Source organism: Mauremys reevesii, linkage group 15, assembly GCF_016161935.1.
Source record: "Mauremys reevesii isolate NIE-2019 linkage group 15, ASM1616193v1, whole genome shotgun sequence".
NCBI classification, from domain to species: Eukaryota; Metazoa; Chordata; order Testudines; family Geoemydidae; genus Mauremys; species Mauremys reevesii.
Genome location: NC_052637.1, coordinates 3,808,920 through 3,830,115, shown reverse-complemented (window position 1 = coordinate 3,830,115; position 21,196 = coordinate 3,808,920). Strand labels below are relative to the sequence as shown.

At 48.2% G+C, this 21,196-nt stretch overlaps 1 protein-coding gene across 1 annotated transcript in view; it reads left to right on the top strand.

Moving 5' to 3' along the window:
• The first annotated feature begins 12,855 nt into the window (after positions 1-12,855).
• LOC120383499 (butyrophilin subfamily 2 member A2-like) overlaps positions 12,856-21,196 on the top strand; it is a 45,322-nt gene continuing 36,981 nt past the window's right edge. The window contains exons 1-4 of the mRNA XM_039501667.1: positions 12,856-13,164; positions 15,816-15,932; positions 19,038-19,385; positions 20,551-20,832. Coding sequence (XP_039357601.1) covers positions 15,833-15,932; positions 19,038-19,385; positions 20,551-20,832 — 730 coding nt within the window. The 5' untranslated portion in view covers positions 12,856-13,164; positions 15,816-15,832. The remainder of the gene's footprint in view (positions 13,165-15,815; positions 15,933-19,037; positions 19,386-20,550; positions 20,833-21,196) is intronic.

The following is a 21,196-nucleotide window of genomic DNA, read 5'->3' as shown; positions in this document are numbered from 1 at the left end:
AGCAGGAACCACGCAGGGTGGGGTGGGGGGCAGAAGATGTGGGGCTGAAGCCCGACCCCCTTCTGTTCAGAGATGGCCTGTGTCCCTCTCTCTCCCCTGCCCCCTGCTCGGAGCTGCCTCTAACTCTCTGGCTGTAGAGAAATTCAGCCCAAATCTACTCACCTTGGTATCTCCGTTTCCCCCCTCACCACAAAGCCATGAAGGGATTCAGCCTAGGAGGCAGGGTCAGCATTAGCCGCATTTGGCAGATGGGATCTAAGGTACACAGAGGTGAAGTGACTTTCCCAAGGCTAAGCAGAGAATCAGTGGCAGAGCAAAGAACCAAACCCAGCACACCTGAGCCTCAGGCCTGAGGCTTAACCACTGGGTCACCCTTCCTATCCGAGGAGGGGAACCACCCTCTGCTGCTTTGAATGGGTGGGTGGGGGCACTAGACAGAGCCACCAGGAGATGGGGAGCAGAGAGAGATGAGAAAATGGACATGGGTGGGTGGGAAGCAAGAAGGGGAAACATCAGGAAGGGGAGCAAGGACTTAGAGAAGAAACAAGAGCGAGGGAAAGGGGCAGGGAGAGTGATAGGAAGGGAGAGAGGAAAACTCCCCCCTGCTTGCGTCTCCCATCCACCTTCTTCCCACAGCCGTCAGTGGCCCTCAGCTCCCAAACAGGCCCTAAGCAGGGGTGAAGCACAGAGACTGGGGTGTTACTGAAGACAGCTTGTAGCTGAGTGCAATGATTTTAATACACTGTAATTCATGGTAATGTAATGCTGTAGTTCACTGCTATTTTAATAATGACATTGCTGCGATACCAGTGATAGACACACATTCAATAACTAGAGTATGAAAGAAGTGTATAAATATGCTGAAAATTGTCAGTTCTGGGGACAGACTGAGCCCCCCCAGACACACACACCTCACCCTTCAGGCAGGAGGGGCAGAAAGGAGTGAGCAGTGGGTAGGCGGTGGCGGTCGGGGGTGGGGACTTGGGCGCGGGGGCAGCGCAGGGGCAGAAGCGGTGGTGGGGGGTGAAGTGGGGGCTTGGCCTCAGGGAAGGGGGAGGAGACGGGATGGGGCACCCACCGGCACAACCAAAAGTCAGCACCTCTGGCGCGTGGGGTGGTACTAGCGGCAGGAGCGAAGGCAGGCGGGTGGGCATGTGGAAGCCCTGGCCATGCCGGAAGAGCCCCCAGCAGCGCAGTTGAGTGGGGGGCCGAGTGCAGTCTAGCGCAGGCGCAGCACCACCCAAATGTCAGGCAGACGGAGTCCACATGGGCGCAGCTTGTGCATGCGGGCACCAGTGGGGGCCCATTGACTGTTCTGCCCTGGGGCCCGGAATTGCTGTGGTTAGGCCTGGGGGGACTGTGCTCATGTCCTGCTTGGGGCCCACAGCCCAGCTCTGTGCGTTCCCATACCTTGTTCTCTATCTGTTTCCTTTTCTGTTCACTGTGCTGGTTTAGATCAATGATGACACTCATTTAGGGGGCTTCCCTTGGGTAACTGAGAGAGATTTATGGTCTGAATTCTCACTGGCACAGCACTGCCAACCCCAGGCATTTAAAAATCTTAAATCAGGCCAGCCCCTCAAAATCATGAGATTTAATAATAATAAATAGTAACTATTAGTATTATTTTATTTGCCTTTTGGTTTCTCAGAGCTTTAGACTGCACTCAGGGCCCCATATGGCTGGGGCGAGGATTGGTACACTTTACCAAGGCCCGGAGACCCTGGGGGCCCAGCCCAGGCTGCAACCTCCATTACCATGTGTGGGAGGGGGCCTGAATTACAAGTTTGTACTGGGCCTGAAAAAATTATGCTTGAGCCTTGACTGCACTGGGGTGAAATTTTTATGTTTTATTTCTGCAACAAAAAGAGCTAGATTCTTTCTTTGTTTAGAAAACAAAAGCTGAGAGTCTCACCTCCTCACATGCTTCCAGGAGCTGGGGCTTCATCAAACACAACAAATATCACAAGACTCATGATAAAATAATGAAAGTTGGTGATGCTGCAGCCCCTTTCCACTGGAACAAGCAGCGTTAGTGTAAACGAGAATCAGGTCTTGAAAACACTTATTCCAGTTTAACCCAGCTTTTAGCCTGAGAGTTTGTCATCACAAGGCTTGGAAGAATTAGCTTTTATTCATAAATGTTGGCAAATGTTCCTTTTGCTGTCTCCACACAGACCAATGAAAAAATATTTCAATTGATAATAAATGATAATTGGAGATACGCAAAGTAAGAACAAGGCTGCTTGAGAACTTATTTGTGTTTGATTGAAGGCCAGTGACTCTGTATCTTTTGGCAGGTGATGTGACCATCTGTGTTTTCATGGTTATAAAACTTCAACCTTTTGAATCTACTGACATTAAATCATTGGGGTCTGACTCACTATTGACATATTCCCCTAATTTCCTGCAATTGTGAAAATTGAATTTGAGAGCAATTGGAAGGAAATGCTAAACCCCAGATTTATATACAATTGTGAACATTTAACTCAAATATTGGGAAAATGCTTAAAACTGACATATATTTAATATATCAGTGAATTCTCGATATGTAACGACAGAAACATGAACCGCTCCCGATTCGCTACTTTGGCTGCACTGAGCATGCGCCTGAACTGAGCATGCCCAGTAACCACCGCCGTCTCCCCGGCCCTCTCTCTGCCCTCACTTCTACTCACGAATTGCGGCCTGCTCGGTGGGGGCGTTTCACACGCTCAAGGGTGCTAATCGCAGCGGGGGGGCTGCCAGGCTCTGAGCGGGGGACAGAAATTTACTGGCCAGAGGGGTTCAAGCTGCTCTAGGCAGCGGCAGGAGAGAGGATGAAGGGGAAAATTCAGGGGGGGGGGTAGCCGGGGTTAAGCCCGGGGGCGGGGGGGAGATGCTGCCAGACCCTGTGCGGGGACAAAACCCCGTTTAGGAGGGGTGTGGGGAACAGTGGCCCTTGGGATGAGCCACCTGCTGGGCCTGCAGATCTGGGGGTGTCGGGGCTGCGGGGGGCGGGGAGAGGCTGTTTTCAGTTCTGCCGCGTGTCAGCCCCAGAGCAGGGGCGGGTTCCTGGGGCTGGGTCTTAAAGGCACAGGCAGCCCAATTCCTAGACTGGCAAAGCTCAGACACCGCAGCTCCTCTCGATCCTGTACAAGTGCTGCGGGGCTCTTACTGCTCCAGCCAGGAGACTGAATGCGGGGAAATATTGTACAGATGCCCCCTCCCTCCCTCCCTCCCTCACACTCTGCCTCTCACATTTTGACTATGTAAAAGTGTCTTCTATCAGTTTCTATGTCTATATGAAATCCCTGCAGCTCCTTTCTCTTATACAACGTGCTGATTTGGTAACTCCTCCCAGAGCCCACATGTCTGCACCTCCTGTACCCGAATCCCTGCCCCAGGTCAGAGCCTGCACCCGTCACTCAAACTCTACATAGCCTGCAACCCTCCTGCACCCCCAACTCCATCCCAGAGCCTGCACCCCAAACAGGGCCGGATTAACCTGTTGTGGGCCCGGTGCTAAACATATTTGTGGGTCCCCATGGGGGAAATGGGGACATGGGGCAGGGGGGCAGAGTCCTCAGAGCGAGGGGCTGGCCGGGGGCAATGGGAGATGAGTCATGGCACGGCAGGGACAGCCCCACTCCACCCAGCCCAGTACAAGGGCATTGTTTACAAACCAGGAGCTGCCAGACCCACGCTGTCCAGCCCAGCCCTGCACTGCCATTGTGCTTCTTCCCCTTGGGGGTGGGCCCATGCTGCACCATGCTACCCCCTGCCCAGCACCCCTCTGACTCCCTACACCCAGTGCCACACCACCCAGAGACCCCCACAAACCCCCTGCCCTGTACCCCTCTGACTCCCTTCGCCCAGTGCCACACCACCCCGAGACCCCCACACACCCCCTGCCCAGCACCCCACCGACTCCCTACGCGCAGTGCCACACCACCCAGAGCCCCCCACAAATCCCTGTCCTGCACCCTCTGACTCCCGTCGCCCAGTGCTGCACCATCCAGAGACCCCCACAAACCCCTACCCAGTGCACTCCAAGATCACTCCCCACCCACTCAGAACCCCACAGATCCTCTCACTGACCAGTGCCCCAGCTGAAGACCCCCACAGCCCTCCCACAACTGCACAGTGCCCCACACCTTCCCACCCAGAGCCCCCTACAGATCCCCTCACTGTCCAGTGCCCACCACCACCACAACTGCAGTGACCCGCACAGACCCCCCACACTTCCCAGCGCCCACACACACACAGATCTCCCCCACTGACAGCCCCCCAACACATAGATCTCCCCACCCCCCCAGTGCCCAGCACCTACCCAGACCCCCTAGAGACCTACTCTCCCACACCCTAACCCCCAGCCACAGTAGCCGGCCCTGATGGGAGGTGACTGTGGCTGCGAGGCTGAGATGGCAGCGCAGCCAGAACTGGTCCTGGGGCAGGATAACTCTGGCCTCTTGGGAGTGGTGGAAGCAGCCAGGCTGGAGCAGGAGCAGAGCCTACCCGGGCCAGGCTCTCTCAGGACCCAGCTGAGCCTCCCCCCTCCCCGACTGTTCCCTGTGAGTGGCTGAGACTGGCCCAGCCTCTGCACCAGTCCCAGGTGGCTCTTCCCCCAGGGAGGCAGGTGGGACCCCACAGGTCCCAGGCAGTGGAGACAGCTCAGAGCTGGAGCAGTGCTGGGGAGTGGGCAGATCCCTGAGACGTGACTCCCTCGATCCTACCCAGCCCACCCACACCCATTGGCCCCGTGGCCAGCAGCCTTGCAGAGCACACACCTCTCTCTCTCCCTGCTTTCCTATCACCAGTTATGTTACTACAGGAATGAAATCGAGACATCCTGTAAAACAGCTAGTTCCACGTTGTTCTTCAAACCTCAGATCATTGAAATGTAGCTTTGCATTTCAGATACTATATGACTGTAGTACATTTTGCACTGCCTGCATCTACACTGACATCAGGAGAGGAGAAGAGGACAAGACTGTCCCTAGCATATATGATTTTAAAGAAAGGTGAGACACACCCACCCACTATCAATACAACAAGAAGGGAGAACAGTAGCTGGTGCCAAGAGAGAAGATGCAATGAAACCCTTCTGTACCCACAACTGATGTCTGAAAAGCATCAGTCACTCTGCAGATCAAAGAAAGAAAGAGCAGCCAGTTTCAGACAGATAGGATCCTTATGACCTATATAGGAGAAGTGTACTTCCCTATAGCAGTTTCCCAACATAATAAATAAATCCATAAGAAAACTAAGCAAAAATTAAGATTAGGAGTCTGATTGAAATTATGTACATTTTCAGTGTTAGTTTAGTATGAAAATATTGCAGCTACTTTTCTTTTACTCCTGCCTTCATAAAAAGCAACAGAGTTATAACATATAATTACAAAGACTAAAGTGCATGCTTTACTATAATTAGGACTGGGCAACCCAAGATGAAAACTACACCATGGCAGAGTCCTACAACCAGGTATTTGAGGCCAATCCCTTTATCAATGGAATCCTCAACCAAAATATGAGGAAGGAGCTGAGTCACCCTCAATCTTTTGACAATAGCTCAAGGTCAGACACCCAGAAGACCAGCGCCATTCGTATTCTGGTTTTGGATAAAATACTTGATCTTGCCTACATCATAGAAACCTTCCTCTCTCCAAGTCCCACTACACCCTTTAGCGATAAAGTAACCATTAAAGAAGTTCTGAATCAGTCATCTTTCTTCCCAATTTAGGTTTAACAATAAAGCTGCAACCTGAGTAGCTATAGGCTAATTCAACCAATTCCCCTGAATCGGGCCTTGCCCCTAAGAGGGTCCCGCACCCAAGCCCCGGTTTGGTGTATTGGCAAGAGTCAGTGCACTGTACCGGGGTGGCCCGGCTTCTCCAGGGGACAATTTAAAGGGCCTGGGGGCCCTTTAAATTGCCACCACAGCCACACTGCTGGAGCCCTGGGGTAGGGCTGTTGGGATCTGTGGGCTACTTAAAAAGTCTGTGGCTCCCATTGCTTCTATCGCCCCAGCCCTTTAAATAGCCACTGGAGCCCCGCCGCTTCCCCAGGGCTCCGGCAGCTGTGTACATGGCCAGGGCTGTGGAAGCAGGGGAGCCCCAGGTGGCTGCTGCTACTCTGGGGGAGGAGGGAGGAGGAGGAGGGAGCACTTACCATACCGGGTGGTCTGTACCCCCTGTACCTGCACCCCCTGCCCTGTCTCCAGCCAACCCCTGCTGCACCCCCCCTGCCTGAAGCCAGCCATTCCTGCACTCCTCTGTCTTCAGCACTGCCAATCTATGCCACATCCCCCTATGGCCCTGCTTGAAGCCAGCCAGCCCACCCCACCCCACACACCCCTGTCTCCAGCCATTGCTGCACCCCTTGCCCTGCCTGCAGCCAGCCCCATGTCCACTGGTGCCCTGCAATTCCCTGGGCAGTAACCCTGCACACCTGCTTCAATGATGGGAGAAGAGAGCAGCTGGTACCCACACACATGTGCACACCCTTAGGTGACCAGACATCAAGTGTGAAAAATCAGGATGGGGTGGAGGTTAATAGGATCCTATATAAGAAAAAGACCCCAAGATTGGGACTGTCTCTATAAAATCGGGACATCTGGTCACCCTAGCACACTCCCAGGAGTGGCGGGGACCCACACATGTGAAGCGGAGTTCATTTCTAGTTCAGGCCCATCTTTTTAAAAAAGAACTGTAGGTAGTGTTAACATACAGCCATATTTTCCTGGACATGTCAGACTTTTTGGTTCTTAAATTGCTGTCCGGGAGGAATTTTTAAATCTGGAAATATAGTAACCCTATTGGTACCAGAAATACATATTCTGGCACATCCCTTAAATCAGAACTTTTTATAGGGAACCGGTTGCTAAGAAAGGAAAGGCTTTTTTTCCCCCACCTTTTTTTCCTTTTTTTTAAAGTCATCCCTGCTGGGGCCCCATCGAAAATGTTTGAATTGAGTGGGCCCCAAACTTCCTAAAGCCGGCCCTAACTAGTCTGTTCAGTGTTACAGCTTTTAATATGCTACTGCAAACACTGTAATAGAGCATTAATGTCCCAATGTACTGGTGCTTGTTTTAACTTACCGTAATACTAGAAGTGGTGCAGGTGAACATTGCCGTAACGAGGGCAAGGCGAGTGAGGCACTTGCCTCGGGCACGGAAAGTGAGGGGCTCAGAAAGTCTCTCCTTCAGCAGCAATTCGGCAGCAAGTCCTTCCCTCTGAGAGGGACTGTGGTACTCGTTGCCGAAAGTGCCGCTGGTTGTCTTCAATGGAGAGGGGCGGCGCATACGGCTCTTTTGCAGAAATTTGTTGGTGGATCCTTCCCTCCAATAGGGAAGAGCCAGACATGCTGCCTCTGTTCCTTGCCTTGTGTGCCAAAAATCCCTAGTGACGGCTCTGCATGTGAAGCTCTCTTAAAAGCTGACACTACAGTAGTGATATTCCCAAGCCAGCATGCATAGGGCTGGGAGTGGGAAAGGGGAGTGCATTTAGGTATACCCCCAAACCTTACCTCCCTTTTCACGTACTCACACACAAACGAGTGAAAGAGCACGCCTCACTCATCCAATAGGTCAATTTGGCACATTAGCCAGGAGGAAGCAAATCGTGAGAGTTTTGACCACAAACCCCATCCCTCCAGATTTGCAACAAACGCTGGACCAGTGACAGGGCACAGCCATCCCTGGACCAGTGACACGGGCATAGGCAGCCAAATCATTGGAAATAATCAAGGAGGAAGCCAGTGGAAAAATTAAAGGAGCCAATCTGGTTATCACCTTGGAGTCAGGGCATCCTCTGTACCCCAAACCTTACCTCCCTTTTCACGTATTCACACACAAAACAGTGAAAGCATGCACCTCACTCATCCAATAGGTCAATCTGGCACATTAGCCAGGAGGAAGCAAATTGTGAGAGTTTTCGACCACAAACCCCATCCCTCCAGATTTGCAACCATCCCTGGACCAGTGACAGGGGCACAACCATCCCCGGACCAGTGACAGGGGCACAACCATCCCTGGACCGGTGACAGGGGCACAACCATCCCTGGACCGGTGACAGGGGCATAGGCAGCCAAGTCCTTGGAAATAATCAAGGAGGAAGCCAGTGGAGAAAATGAATGGGGCCACTCTGGTTACCACCTTGGGGTCAGGGGAGTGCTCTGTACCCCAAACCTTACCTCCTTTTCATATATTCACACACAAAAAGTGAAAGAGCATGCCTCAAGCCTCCAAAGATCAGGGTTCGCAACCTTTCAGAAGAGCTGTGCCGAGTCTTCATTTAGTCTCTCTGATTTAAGGTTTACTGCCAGTAATACATTTTAATATTTTTAGAAGGTCTCTTTTATGGCTATAATATATAACTAAACTATTGTTGTATATAAAGAAAATAAGGTTTTTTAAATGCTTAAGAAGCTTCATTTAAAATTAAATGAAAACGCAGAACCCCCCAGACCTCTGTAATTGGTCAATTTGGCACATTAGCCAGGAGGAAGCAGAATATGAGTATTTTTGACCACAAACCCTGTCCCTCCTGATTCGCAACCCCATGGACCAGGCGGCAGCAAGTCCTGAGCAGGAGCCCAGACAGTTACGTTATGTGGCAGAAACTGCAACTAGTAGCAAAATGCGAGGGTTTCGAAATGTGTCGGTACACCTGCCCCTGGTTGCCACTACCACCACCCCCAGCCCTGGAGCATCCCCGCCCACCCAGTAGCGTAGTGGGCTGGAAGGGGGGAAGCAGCCGCTCCCTTTTGAGCACATTTTACAAAATCAGCACCTTTTCAGGCAGCCAGCACTGGGCTCCGGACTTGGAGTCCGGACCGGGTTTTGCACGTGGCTGCCAGCTGGCTCTGGGCTCTGCACCGCCCTCCTGCAGGGGGCTGCAGGCAGGTCTGCTGGTTGCCGGGCTCCCCGGGGGTGAGGAGGAGGAGGCGCCCATCCTCTCGCAGCTGCCCAGTACCCTGAGCCGGCCGGGTGGGCTCTGCCGGGAGGGCTGCAGGGCAGCCCCCCCAAGTGCGGCGGGGGACTGAGGAGCAACAGCCCGGTGCAGAGCAAGGCAGCCGTGCGGCAGGCAAGGGGGCTCTGAAGCCCAGCTGGTGCCCGTGGAGAGGGAAGGAAAAGGGGAGGGGGGATGTTTTTTTCTCCTGGTCTCTCTTCAGCGGAGGGGGCTGAGGGATCAGCAGGGCCAGGAGGCAAAGGAGCGACTTTGGGTTATTGCCCCCCCCCACTTACCCTCCCTCAGTGTTGCACCTGGGGCTGTGAAACGGTGCTTAGTGCAGCTTGTGAAGGGGGTGGGGGTAAAGGTGCTTTAAGGTGCCAGTTGTGTCTCCTCAGTCTCACTGCTGACTAGCTGCAGCCCCAGTGCTCAGAACTCAGCAATGTTCTCAGGGACTATGCAGTGCTCTATAGGAGCTTTCAATTACCTGCTAAATGCTTCCGCAATGCCATCTTTTCACTCAGCTACATCCTGAATAGTGGGGACTAGGGGTGGGGGAGGGGGGAGTGTAGCTGATGCCAATTTGAGGTGAATAGTCTCTTGGCCAGATTCTACTGTGTTTATGGTGCTTTGTGCCATGGGCTGGAGCAAAGTGGCTGGTGGATAACCAGGAATCTGGTTAATAATTGTTCTCTAAATTCAGCTTTCTTCTTTCTCTCTCTCTCTCTAATTATCACTAATTCAAAATAGTAGCATGCAAGCTGACTGGATAATGATAATAGCATAATCTCTTGTTATAGCACTGTAAACCTACTACCTGATTAGTAATTGGATATGTTGGCTGGCATCTTTTTTTACGTGTTCGCTCCCCCTGATGTTAGAACCTGGCTACACCACTGGGGAGGGGAGCTTCCTAGACCTAAGCAGCTGGGGCTTGGATGAATTTTGTGATACTCTGCCCCTCCCCAGCCACCACCCTGCACCCCCCACTCCTGCACCATGCTGGGCAAGGGGCAGCCCCATCCCCAGTGAGGCTATGGTGAGGGGTGGCAGCAGGGGAGGCCACACGTGATGGCAACTCCCAGCCCGGTACCCACCATAGGGGAGGCGGCGGGCTTTCTGGACCTGAGAGGGACCCTAGGAGCATGTGCAGTGACTGGGGAGAGGAGGGTCCCTCCTGGAGCTTGCTGCTGCCAGGAGGGTGGAGGAGTCCTCTCTGGCCTAGCCCTGGGGCAGCCTGTCTGCACCCCAAGTTCCTTATCCCCAGCCCTGCCCCGAGTCCTCACCTGACGGGAAAAACACGCTACTTAAATTTGGTGGTCAATTTAGAGTATCATAGAATATCAGGGTTTGAAGGGACCTCAGGAGGTATCTAGTCCAACCCCCTGCTCAAAGCAGGACCAACCCCAACTAAATCATCCCAGCCAGCGCTTTGTCAAGCCTGACCTTAAAAACCTCTAAAGGAGGAGATTCCACCACCTCCCTAGGTAACCCATTCCAGTGCTTCACCACCCTACTAGTGAAAAAGTTTTTCTTAATATCCAACCTAAACCTCCCCCACTGCAACTTGAGACCATTACTCTTTGTTCTGTCCTCTGCTACCACTGAGAACAGTCTAGATCCATCCTCTTTGGAACCCTCTTTCAGGTAGTTGAAAGCAGCTATCAAATCCTCCTCATTCTTCTCTTCTGCAGACTAAACAATCCCAGTTCCCTCAGCCTCTCCTCAGAAGTCATGTGCTCCAGCCCCTAATCATTTTTGTTGCCCTCCACTGGACTCTCCAATTTTTCCACATCCTTCTTTGCAATGTGGGCCCAAAACTGGACATAGTACTCTAGATGAGGCCTCACCAATGTTTAATAGAGGAGAATGATCATGTCTCTCGATCTGCTGGCAGTGCCCCTACTTATACAGCCCAAAATGCTGTTAGCCTTCTTGACAAAGGCCAGAGGAGGGAGTGTCAGTGCCTGTGAGGACTTCCGGGAAGTGCATGGTGTGGAAGGGGATGCTGGGATGCTCTGGAACCACTCCTTCAAAGCCAGTCAGGACTCTGGGGGACCCTCCTCTCTGAGCATACTGTCTCCAGGGCAAGAAGCTTACACCTTCCTGGGTCTGACCTCAGAGCATTCAGCATGCTCTTCCACACTGTGTGCTTTCCGCAGTGAGTCCTCCCAGGCAGGGTCCTGGGGCAGCCAGAGATCCCTGCACCCCAACTCCGCAGTCAGATGTGACTCACAGCCAGACTGTAAAATAGAAGGTTTATTAGATGACAGGGATACAGTCTAAAACAGAGCTTGTGGGTACAGAAAACAGGACCCCTCAGTCAGGTCCATCTTGGGGGGTGGGGAGCCCAGACCCAGGTTCTGGGCCTCTCCCCATTTCCCCAGCCAGCTCCAAACTGACACTCCCTCCTCTGGCCTTTGTGTCTCGATTCCGGACAAGGAGGCCACCTGATCTTTGTCCCCAACACCTTCAGTTGGCACCTTGCAGGGGAAGCTGACGCACCCACACAGTATTCAGAGAAAATATTAAGAACATTCCCACTTCATCACAACAGGTGCAACAAAATATAATACTGTATATTGAAGTAGGCAAGTGCTGCTTCTGACTTTCCACTTTTAATTGACCCTTGTAATCTTGTGGCACTGACACGTTGTAGCTTCATTTTATATCGGCTTGCGGGGGGGGGGGGGAAGGCACCATTTTGGGCCCCACCAAAAATTATACAAACTTGCCGCCTATGGGTGTTGGAAGAGGGCAGGGGAGTTCTGTGGGTTGTGGGGGGGTTGCTAGGGGTCAGGGTGGTCAGAGGGCAGGAAACGGGGATTGAATGGGGGCAAGGGTCCTGGAGGGGCAGTCAGGAAGGATCTGGGGTTGGATGAGGTGGTGGGGGGCAGTCAGGGACAGAGAGAAGGGGTGATTGGATGGGGCAGGGGTCCCGGGGGGCCATCAAGGATGAGAGGAGGGGTTGGATCGGGCAGTCAGGGGACAGGGAAGGGGGGTGGATGGGTCAGGGGTCCCCGGGGGAGGTGTCAAGGAACATGGGTTGGATGGGGCATGACCCCCTCGTGAGGTGAGGAGGAGGGAACCTGTTGTTAATATTTTGGCAGCTCATCACTGCCTCTACCCCTTGGTCTAGCTACACCTCACACCAGGAATCCAGCTGGGGTGCGTTCAGATCATTTCCCAGTGACCAGTGACAGCCCCATGAGGGCAGTGTTAAGGTTGCACTGGCCTGTACCTTAACTCTGTATTTCTTGGTTTTCAGACATTTGAGTTTTGATGAACTTACACCAGGTGGGGGAGATAAAATCTTTTACGGGACCAACTCCTGTTGTTGGTTGAGACGAGCTTTGGAGCTGCACCGAGCTCTTCTTTAGGGCTGTGTTGCTGGGAAGCTCGTCTCTGTCCCCAACAGAAGTTGATCCAATAAAAGATCTCACATCATCCACCTTGTCTGTGTAATAGACCGGGGCCAACATGGCTGCAACAACACAGCAAATCACTTCTGATGAACCTGATGTTTTGGAAGGTCGCGATCTTCAGTGGGAAACCGGAACTTCCTTTTTGAACTCATGACTGATTCAGAGTCAGTTGTTCATCCAGTCATGATTTCAAAGAGAATCTTCTTCCTGCTTTTTCTGAATATAATAAAGGAAACAGGGCCACCCAGAGGATTCAGGGGGCCTGGGGCAAAGCAATTTCAGGGAACCCTTCCATAAAAAAAATTGCAATACTATAGAATATTATATTCTCATGGGGGCCCCTGTGGGGCCTGGGGCAAATTGCCCCACTTGCCCCCGGGCGGCCCTGAAACAAAATGGCAAAAAACACCCCTCCCCCCAAACAACAATGCCCCTTTTATTAACATGAAGTTCCGGTTTCTCACACACTCGCGGTGCAGCAGGACCGGGGCTGTTTCTTTAAGAGAAGACTCGACCCTCCCCACGTGACAGGGTTTGTAATGAGGTAATTGACAGTGTTACTTTCACTTCCCCCCGGCGAACGCTGCGAGCCGAACGCAGGTTCATCGATTCGGAATAAAACCAAATTTCTTTTAACAACGTTCTGCGGAAAAGCCAGGACACGAAATTGCAGCTCTTTGATCGCCAAAATTTGCTGAGCAACGTGCGTGAGAATCGGGACCAGTCAGTGACCATGTCACTGTCCCAGCCAAAGGGGTGAAGTCTGGCCACACCCGGGAGATTTTAAACTTCCCAGAAGACCCAACCAGGTGGGTGAATTTTGCTTCAGAAGGGCTGTTTGTAACGCCTGATACCCGATACTTATTGCGGGTTAAGAACTTCCTTTTCTCCTTCTGTTCAAAACACAGGGAGTAAATAATCGTAGAAACTTGACAGAACAGCTACATTCAAAGTGATTTGCCGTCAAATACGTTGCAGTTTGTTTTCATATCAATGTAACACGAGACTTTTACAGCTTGTGGAATGAGTCATTTCTTTGTTTTGCTGAATTTTATTCAAGAACAGGGGGCCCAATACTGTTCTTGGGGGAGAGTTGTAACTTCCTGTAGTTTGAATAGAGGAAACTTACTGCACCAAACCCAGCTGCCATCAGTCTAGTTTTCGCCCTGTGCTGACATTGCAGTTTTCTGCCTCTTGACTGGGGGGCGGGGTGAATCCTTTTATTTTTTAAAAATAAAATTATGCTCAGAATCAATCGAAACAGAAAACTGTCTCCTTTTCTCCTTCTGAACTCACTGGGAATTAAGCATGTGCCTATTGTTGATCCTGTGTTCAAGAGTGTCACTGAATAGGGACTTCAGGCTATATTAAAAAGGGACATTTATATATTGTGTAACAGATTATCTCCTCCTATGTGAAAAGCCATTCAAGGGGCAATACCATGAAGAAACATATAGGAGTGCAGCTATTTTAAATGGCAGTATTGTTGTGAAATTATGTTTTTGTTTTGTTTAAAACATTTTGCTTATTTTTAAATTTTTAATCACGTCTTATTGCACAAAATATTAGATTTTAGGGTGTTTTTTTCAGTTTTCATTTTTCCTCCCTTTTCTCCTTTGAGACAGGATAAGGGATGGGTGAATAAAATGTTTTGTTTCCATTTGATTCGGGTTTCTCATTTTGAATCAATTTGAAATATATTTTTCATTTAGCATCATTTTGTTGAAAAATTAGAAACATTGAAATAATAGGAAAAACAGTTTTTTTAAAAAACTGTCAGCCATATTCTATTGAAGAAAAATCATTTTTGTTTAAGTATTTTGGACCAGGTTCAGTATTGTCAACTCTCAGAGTTATTTGTGATTTTTGTGATTTAAGTCTCACAGTATTTGGTAATTTTCTGAAAGCCCTAATGTTCTAGTTTTTGAGTTTGTGAGAATATTTGATTTCATTTAAAGTAAAAAATAAATCTCTAGCCTTTATAGTTGCAGGGAAAAGTTTAAGATTGAGGCTCAAAAATCAAATGGCAAAAAATAGGAACTCAAAATGTATATTTAAAATATTGATTTTTAAGTCAATCAAATACCTTTTTTGACCCAATTTGTGATTTTTTAAAAAAATGTGTGTGTACATGGGGGGGGGGGGATTTTTTGTATTGATTTTCATAAAGCAACAAATATTCTAAAGCACAAAAAAAACCCACCCCACAAAAATGTACAGCTTGTATATGTTCCCATAATTAAGCAATTATGCAGTTTTACAGCTAATCAAAGCTACAAGACCAGACAATCATAGGTGCGGGAAGTAGGGATGTTTGCGGGGTGCAGTTTCCCCAGGTTTTATGCGAGGCTCCATTCCTGGTCCCAGGGCTCCGATCATGGTCCTGCACGTGGGGATCCACTCCTGCCCGCCACTAGCTGTGGCCCCAGCCTCAGTCCCTTTACCCCTGTCTGTGCCCCACCCTTCTGCAGATACAGCCCTGCTCCCAGCTCCAGCTCTGAGGAGGGCATGTGGGTGTGAACAGGGGTAAAGGGGGCACAAGGTAAAATTTTGGGGGCACTTTGACTGGCTTTCAGCACCCCCACTGTAAAAACTGTTCAAGTGCCACTGCAGACAGCACGAGACCATACAGTACCACACACAACTAACACACTGGGGGGTTACATTGACTTTTGAATCCTGGTTTTGGCAGTGCTGCTGCTCTGTTTTTGAAAGACTCAAACAAATTTCAGTTTTCTGCAATAATTCATCCAATCTACACAAAGCAGTGTATCACACCTATTAATTTAATTCATCAAAGTGCTGTAGTTCTTTGGCAATAAGGGTCTGAAGGAAATGTCAGACACTCAGGGTGGATGAAAATTGATCTTTAAAAAATTAAATGAGAGGCTTTTCTTTCACTTGGATTTTTTTAATTTGAATTAAATACTAGTTTATCTTTCAAATTAGAATTATGATAACTGAGGCTAAGGCATATAGATATAGATATATAATGTATATATGTATAACATTCAGCAGTATATGTTTGCTTCAAAAGTTTTAAAGAAAATCAGATCAATGAAGCGGTGGCAGTCACTGGCTAAGCACCTGGAAGCTCACCCAGCTTGAAGGGTCACCCAGCATTTAACAACAGTAGCCTCTTCTGCAGGTACAGAGAAAATATTTTATTCACTTCAGTGTACCCAACTTGCTGAATTCAATGACTCGTCCATTCAAAGTTGAGAAACCAGTTGGGAGTTGAAAAATCAGGAAAGTTTGTTTTCCGCTCTGAAATTGTCATTAAATACTAGGTGTGAGAGGATGAGATCTACGCTATCTAAAATCTTGAAGGACAAGGTGACCAGAAACAATCAGTTCAATTCACTAACTACAGATAATAGTTCCTTTTTCTAACAAATCAGATTTGAATGCAAAACATGTTTTAGTGAAGTATTTTTCTCTTCCCTATCCTGTTGTCCAGATCAAGTTACAGTGAAGATGAAGGTTCTTTGCATCTGTTCTAGCTCCACAGTGAGCGCCTCTCTGCCTGATTTCATCATTTTCTTCATTATTTATCACATTCACAAGTTGGAATCAGGTAGGAATCCCACTGGTCCTGCTGCTCCTTGTAGGATTTGTTTCATTGTAGGGATTATAAATCATGCCTATTCCACTCCTTTGTACAAAACTGAAAAACAAAAACAAACAAAAAAACCCAAACCCACCCCTACAACAAATTTCAGATTGGCTCAATATCAGTAAATAAGTCTCCATTTCCTCCCCAACCCTTCTGGAGGAGTAATTCTCCACGTGCTGCATATGAGGCAATTCAGTTTCTCTATCTATCTAGGTACTTATATCATCATAGTATCTGAGTGTGAGGCTGTATGGAATATGGGTGACCATTTATAATAGCATTGATACCAATATTACAAAATCACAATAAATCTTATACAAGATATGCCATGAGAAGTAATTATGCCGCTCTACCCTGTGCTGATTAGGCCTCAACTAGAGTCTTGGGCCCAGTTCTGGGTACCACATTTCAGAAAAGATATGGACAAATTGGAGCGAGTCCAGAGAAGAGCAACAAGGATGATTAGGGTCTGGAAAACATTTCTTATGAGGGAAGGTTGAAAGAACTGGGTTTGTTTAGTCTGGAAAAGAGAAGACTGAGAGGGGACATAACAGTTTTCAAATACCTAAAAGGTTGTTATAAGGAGGAGGGAGAAAAATTGTTCTCCTTAACCTGTGATGATCGGACAAGAAGCAATGGGCTTAAATTGCAGCAAGAGAGGTTTAGGTTGGACATTAGGAAAAACTTTCTAACTGTGAGGGTGGCTGAGCACTGGAATAAATTGCCTAGGGAGGTTGTAGAATCTCCATCATTGGAGATTTTTAAGAGCAGGTTAAACAGCTGTCAGGGGTGGTCTAGATGGTGCTGGTTCTGCCATGAGTGCAGGGGGCTGGACTTGACGACCTCTCAAGGCCCCTTCCAGGTCTATGATTCTATGTAAGGTATCAGTGGAAAAGGCTTGATTTGCTAAATATGATAAGCTTGTTTATAGGTCTGTATCATCTTTGTATGGTGAGATATAAATATGTGCAGTATATTTGTGTCTCAAACTTGTGCTGTGCATTTGGGTGATACCCCCAGACAGACCGGCATCAGCACTATCCGGCCTGCTGTAGAATGAACCTTTGAGAGAAGCCGGGGTTATGAGTCAACAGGACATGTAGACAAGTATCAGGGGGTAGCTATGTTAGTTTGGATCCACAAAAACAATGAGGAGCCTGCTGGTACCTTAAAGACTAACAGATTTATTTGGGGAAAGCTTATGCCCAAAATAAGTCTCAGTCTTTAAGGTGCCACTGGACTCCCTGTTTTTTCAGGACATGTAGGGACATGCATAGGTGCCGACTTCTACTGGTGCCGGTGGGTGCTTGACTCCCACCCCCCGCCCTGCCTCTGCCCTGACTCCACTCCTCCCCCATTCCAACCCCTTCCCCAAAGTCCCCACCCCAACCCCGCGCCCTCCCACTCCCATTCGGACGCCTTCCCCAAATCCCTGCCCCAGACCCGACTCTTCCCTACCTCCTCCCCTGAGTACGTTCCCACTCTTCCCCCCTCCCTCCTAGAACACCCACTAACTTTTTTTCTGAGGGTGCTCCAGCCCTGGATCACCCACAGAGTCGGAGCCTATGGGGTCATGCCGATGGACAGGGGACTCCAAGTACCTTTTCATGCACATGTGCTGTGAGTTTGTGTTTGGGGCAAAGGATATAAATGCATCTTCTCCATTTTGTCTGCAATCCTGCTTCTCGTGTCTGGAGTAACTTCCCTACAAACTGAAGCTTTGAACAAAGGACTGATAGACCCATCCAAGCTTTGGATGTGTTCCAGAGGGACTTTGCAAGCTAGCAAACTCACCAGTGCTGCTAAGAACCTGATATGTCGATTCTAAAGTCTCTCTCTCTGTATATGTGTGTGTGTATATATATGAAAGTATCTGACTGCTTTGACCATTTAGCAACTCTCTTCTTTTTAGTTCCTTTTCTTTTCTAATAAAACCTTTAGATTTAGATACTAAAGGATGGGCTAGCAGCGTGGTATTTTGGGTAAGATTCAAACTGGTATTGATCTGGTAATGTCTGGTCCTTTGGGGAATTAAAAGAACATTTTGTAAAGTGAATACATTTTTTTTAAGTAACTTCTCACAGTACTGAACCTATTTGCTGATTGGGAGCCAGAGAGTGGAATGCAGTAAAGGGGGCTGTGTGATTTCTTTTCTTGATAACCAGTGTGGGGGATCAGGAGCACAGTTTGTGACTGGTTGGTGAATCTAACTATAGTGTAAACCACCAGTTTTGGGAGAATCTTCTCTCATTTTTGCAGCCTTCCCTGATGTTGGCATTTCCACTGTGGGCTGCCCTACGCACCTCTGGTCACGCCGAGCATCCTACTTCACATGCTTGCATCCTCTGTGACCCAGTCCTTTCTCAAACACCAAGGCAACCTGGCTAAAAGCTGAAGTGATTTGGGGTCAGTGGGGCCAAGGCATGTGAGTCCCAGAGTTGAAGACTCTATACTGAAAATGTCCTGGCAGTGACCTTGTCTCACTAAAAACAGGTGGAGGGGGCAAAGGAGGAAAACTCAGGAACCTCCACTCATCTCAATGAAAATTGTGTCCTTATACGATGTGATAGGTGGTGGTCTCCAAAGAGGCTGGATCCCAAAACACTAGGTTGAAATCCTAAGAGATCTCCATTGACTTCAGTGGAGTCAGGATTTCATCTTTTCAGCCTTCTCATATTAATACCAGTGCTGAGAATCACATCAGAAATATAGTGAAGGCTGGAACAGATCACAGAGCTCAGGTATACAGTGTATATACTCAAGTCACCCTGTCCGGTCACGGGGCACTGAAATGGCTCTGTGGCATGTCAAATTAATATAAGGGGAGTTATCAGTGACACCCATACCTGAGCTGGCCTGTCACTTTTTAATGTAACTCTCCCCTCCCCCTCCCTTCCTTTTCAGTTGTTTGTTATTGTGCCAAATTTTCAATGTTCAGGCTGGAAATTTGATTGCCAGGTGTCTGCCCCAGGCTGAATTTTTGGAAAGTTTGAACCTATTGAATCAGTCATTAATATATTTTTTCCCTCTGAGTTTGTTCTGTTTTTGCTTTGGTGTCTTTCACAGCCCAATTCAGAGTGATGGGTCCTGGTCACCCTGTCACTGCCATTGTGGGTGAGAACATTGTGTTACCCTGTCACCTGTCCCCCAGGTTGAGCGCTGTGAACATGGAGGTGAGATGGTTCCGATCTGAGTTCACTTCAGTTGTTCACCAGTATCATGAAGGAAAGGATCAGTATGGAGAACAGATGCCAGACTATCATGAAAGGACCGAGCTTTTGAAAGCTGGCATCACGGATGGGAATGTTTCCTTGCAGATTCTTAATATCAGACCCTCAGATGAAGGACAATACAGCTGCTTTGTTCAAGATGGTTCTTTTTATGAAGAAGCCCTATTGGAACTGAAGGTAGCAGGTCAGCAGCTCTTGTCTGTATTATCTTAGTCTGGGCTGGAGTTTTTATTCTTTCCTACTGCAACAACTGTGACTAGCAACTTGTGAATTATTTTAGAGTAACACAGTGTGACTAGATTTCAGCACACGACCACATTCATACACTTTGGAAAATATGCTGAAAACTTTCCCAACGTTTTATTAAAGACCTTTTCAGAATGGTCAAGAGATTTCCTTGCCCAAAAGATGTTTTTGGCTGATTTCAAAAGGAGGGAGAGAAAGGAGGGAAAAGACATCTAGACAAACATGGACCTGGTTTATACTAGAAAAGTAGGTCAGCTTAACTGTCACTCAGGGGTGTGAAAAATACAGTTCCCATGCGTGACAAAACTAAGCTGACCTAAGTCCCCATGCCGGCAGGGCTGGGTCGACAGAAGAATTCTTCTGTCGACCCAGCTACTGCCTCTCAGAGTGGTGTATTACCTATGACACCAGGAGAAGTCCCCTGTTGGTGTAAGTAGTGTCTACACTGAAGCACCACAGTGGTGAAGCTGTGCTGCTGTAGCCTGTCAAGTGTGGACAGCCTGTGGTCTTCCAATTTCTCTGCAGTCATTCTGAGGCGTGGCTAAGGTGGGACTGCCAGGTTTATAGGGCCTTCTTACGTGGTCACTACTGGTGGTTATTGAGGGGTACAGTCAAAATTAGTTGCAGCTTTCTGATTGGCTGAGGCCACATAAAGATGATGGTGGAGGACGAAGTTATGTATTTACCGCTAGCAGATGAGGCCGAGCATTTGTCCCCTGCTGCTCTGACACAGGAACCATGGAGCCAGTTAGATTTATTTATTTATTTAAAAAGAAAACAAACAAAATGTTCATCCAATATACTAAAAACTGGCTTTTTGAAAAATTCATATCCCACTAGGTATTTAAATGAAGTGGTCAAATTTCCAAAGGTGTTGAATGCTCCATTGTTCTTGGGTGGAGAGGACAATATCTCTCACTGTCTCAGTGAAATTATTTTAAATATTTGTTCATATGTTTTCCTGTGTCCATGTGTATTGGGAATTCAGAAATTCCAGTGTTCATTTCTCCCTTCTACGTGATCAGGTGATATCTACAATCACTCACTTTTAGCTTTTAAGTTACCGCATTGATTTATCACACATTTATGTAATTTTCTTCTAGTTTTGGGCTCCAATCCTCTCATCTCTGTGGAGAGCCACCAGGATGGAGGGATCCGGGTGGTTTGTCAATCGGCTGGATGGTACCCAGAGCCCAAGGTGCTATGGAGAGATCACAGTGGGCAAGAATTACCATCACTCTCTGAAGCAAAATCGCTAGGAGATAGTGGCCTGTTTGAAACAGAAAATTCTATTATTATAAAAGAAAATTCAAACCAGAACCTGTCCTGTTGGATCAGGAACACCGTTCTCAATCAAGAAAAGGAATCAACAGTTTATATAGCAGGTCAGTTACCAGCTAAACCCCACATGCTGAAATCACTTCCATCAGAAACAAAACAAAACACAAGAAACAAAGAACTGAAGCATCTGTTGTGCAGATTTTACAATCTAGATACAAACAAAAGTTCAGAAACTGGCATCTTAACAGGGTCACATCTCAGGCAAACTGATTGCCTTACTTTTGAATATTCAGAGTTATCAGAGTTTTGGGTTTCATGTCAATTTAATCTTAACTCTGACACTCCTGAAACTCTTATTTAAAAAAAAAACAAAAGATTTTGACAAGAAATATTCACCAAACTTTGAAAGTGTTTGTTTCTACAAACTTAACTTCACCTCAGTGAATTTGTGAATGTAGCAATTTTTAC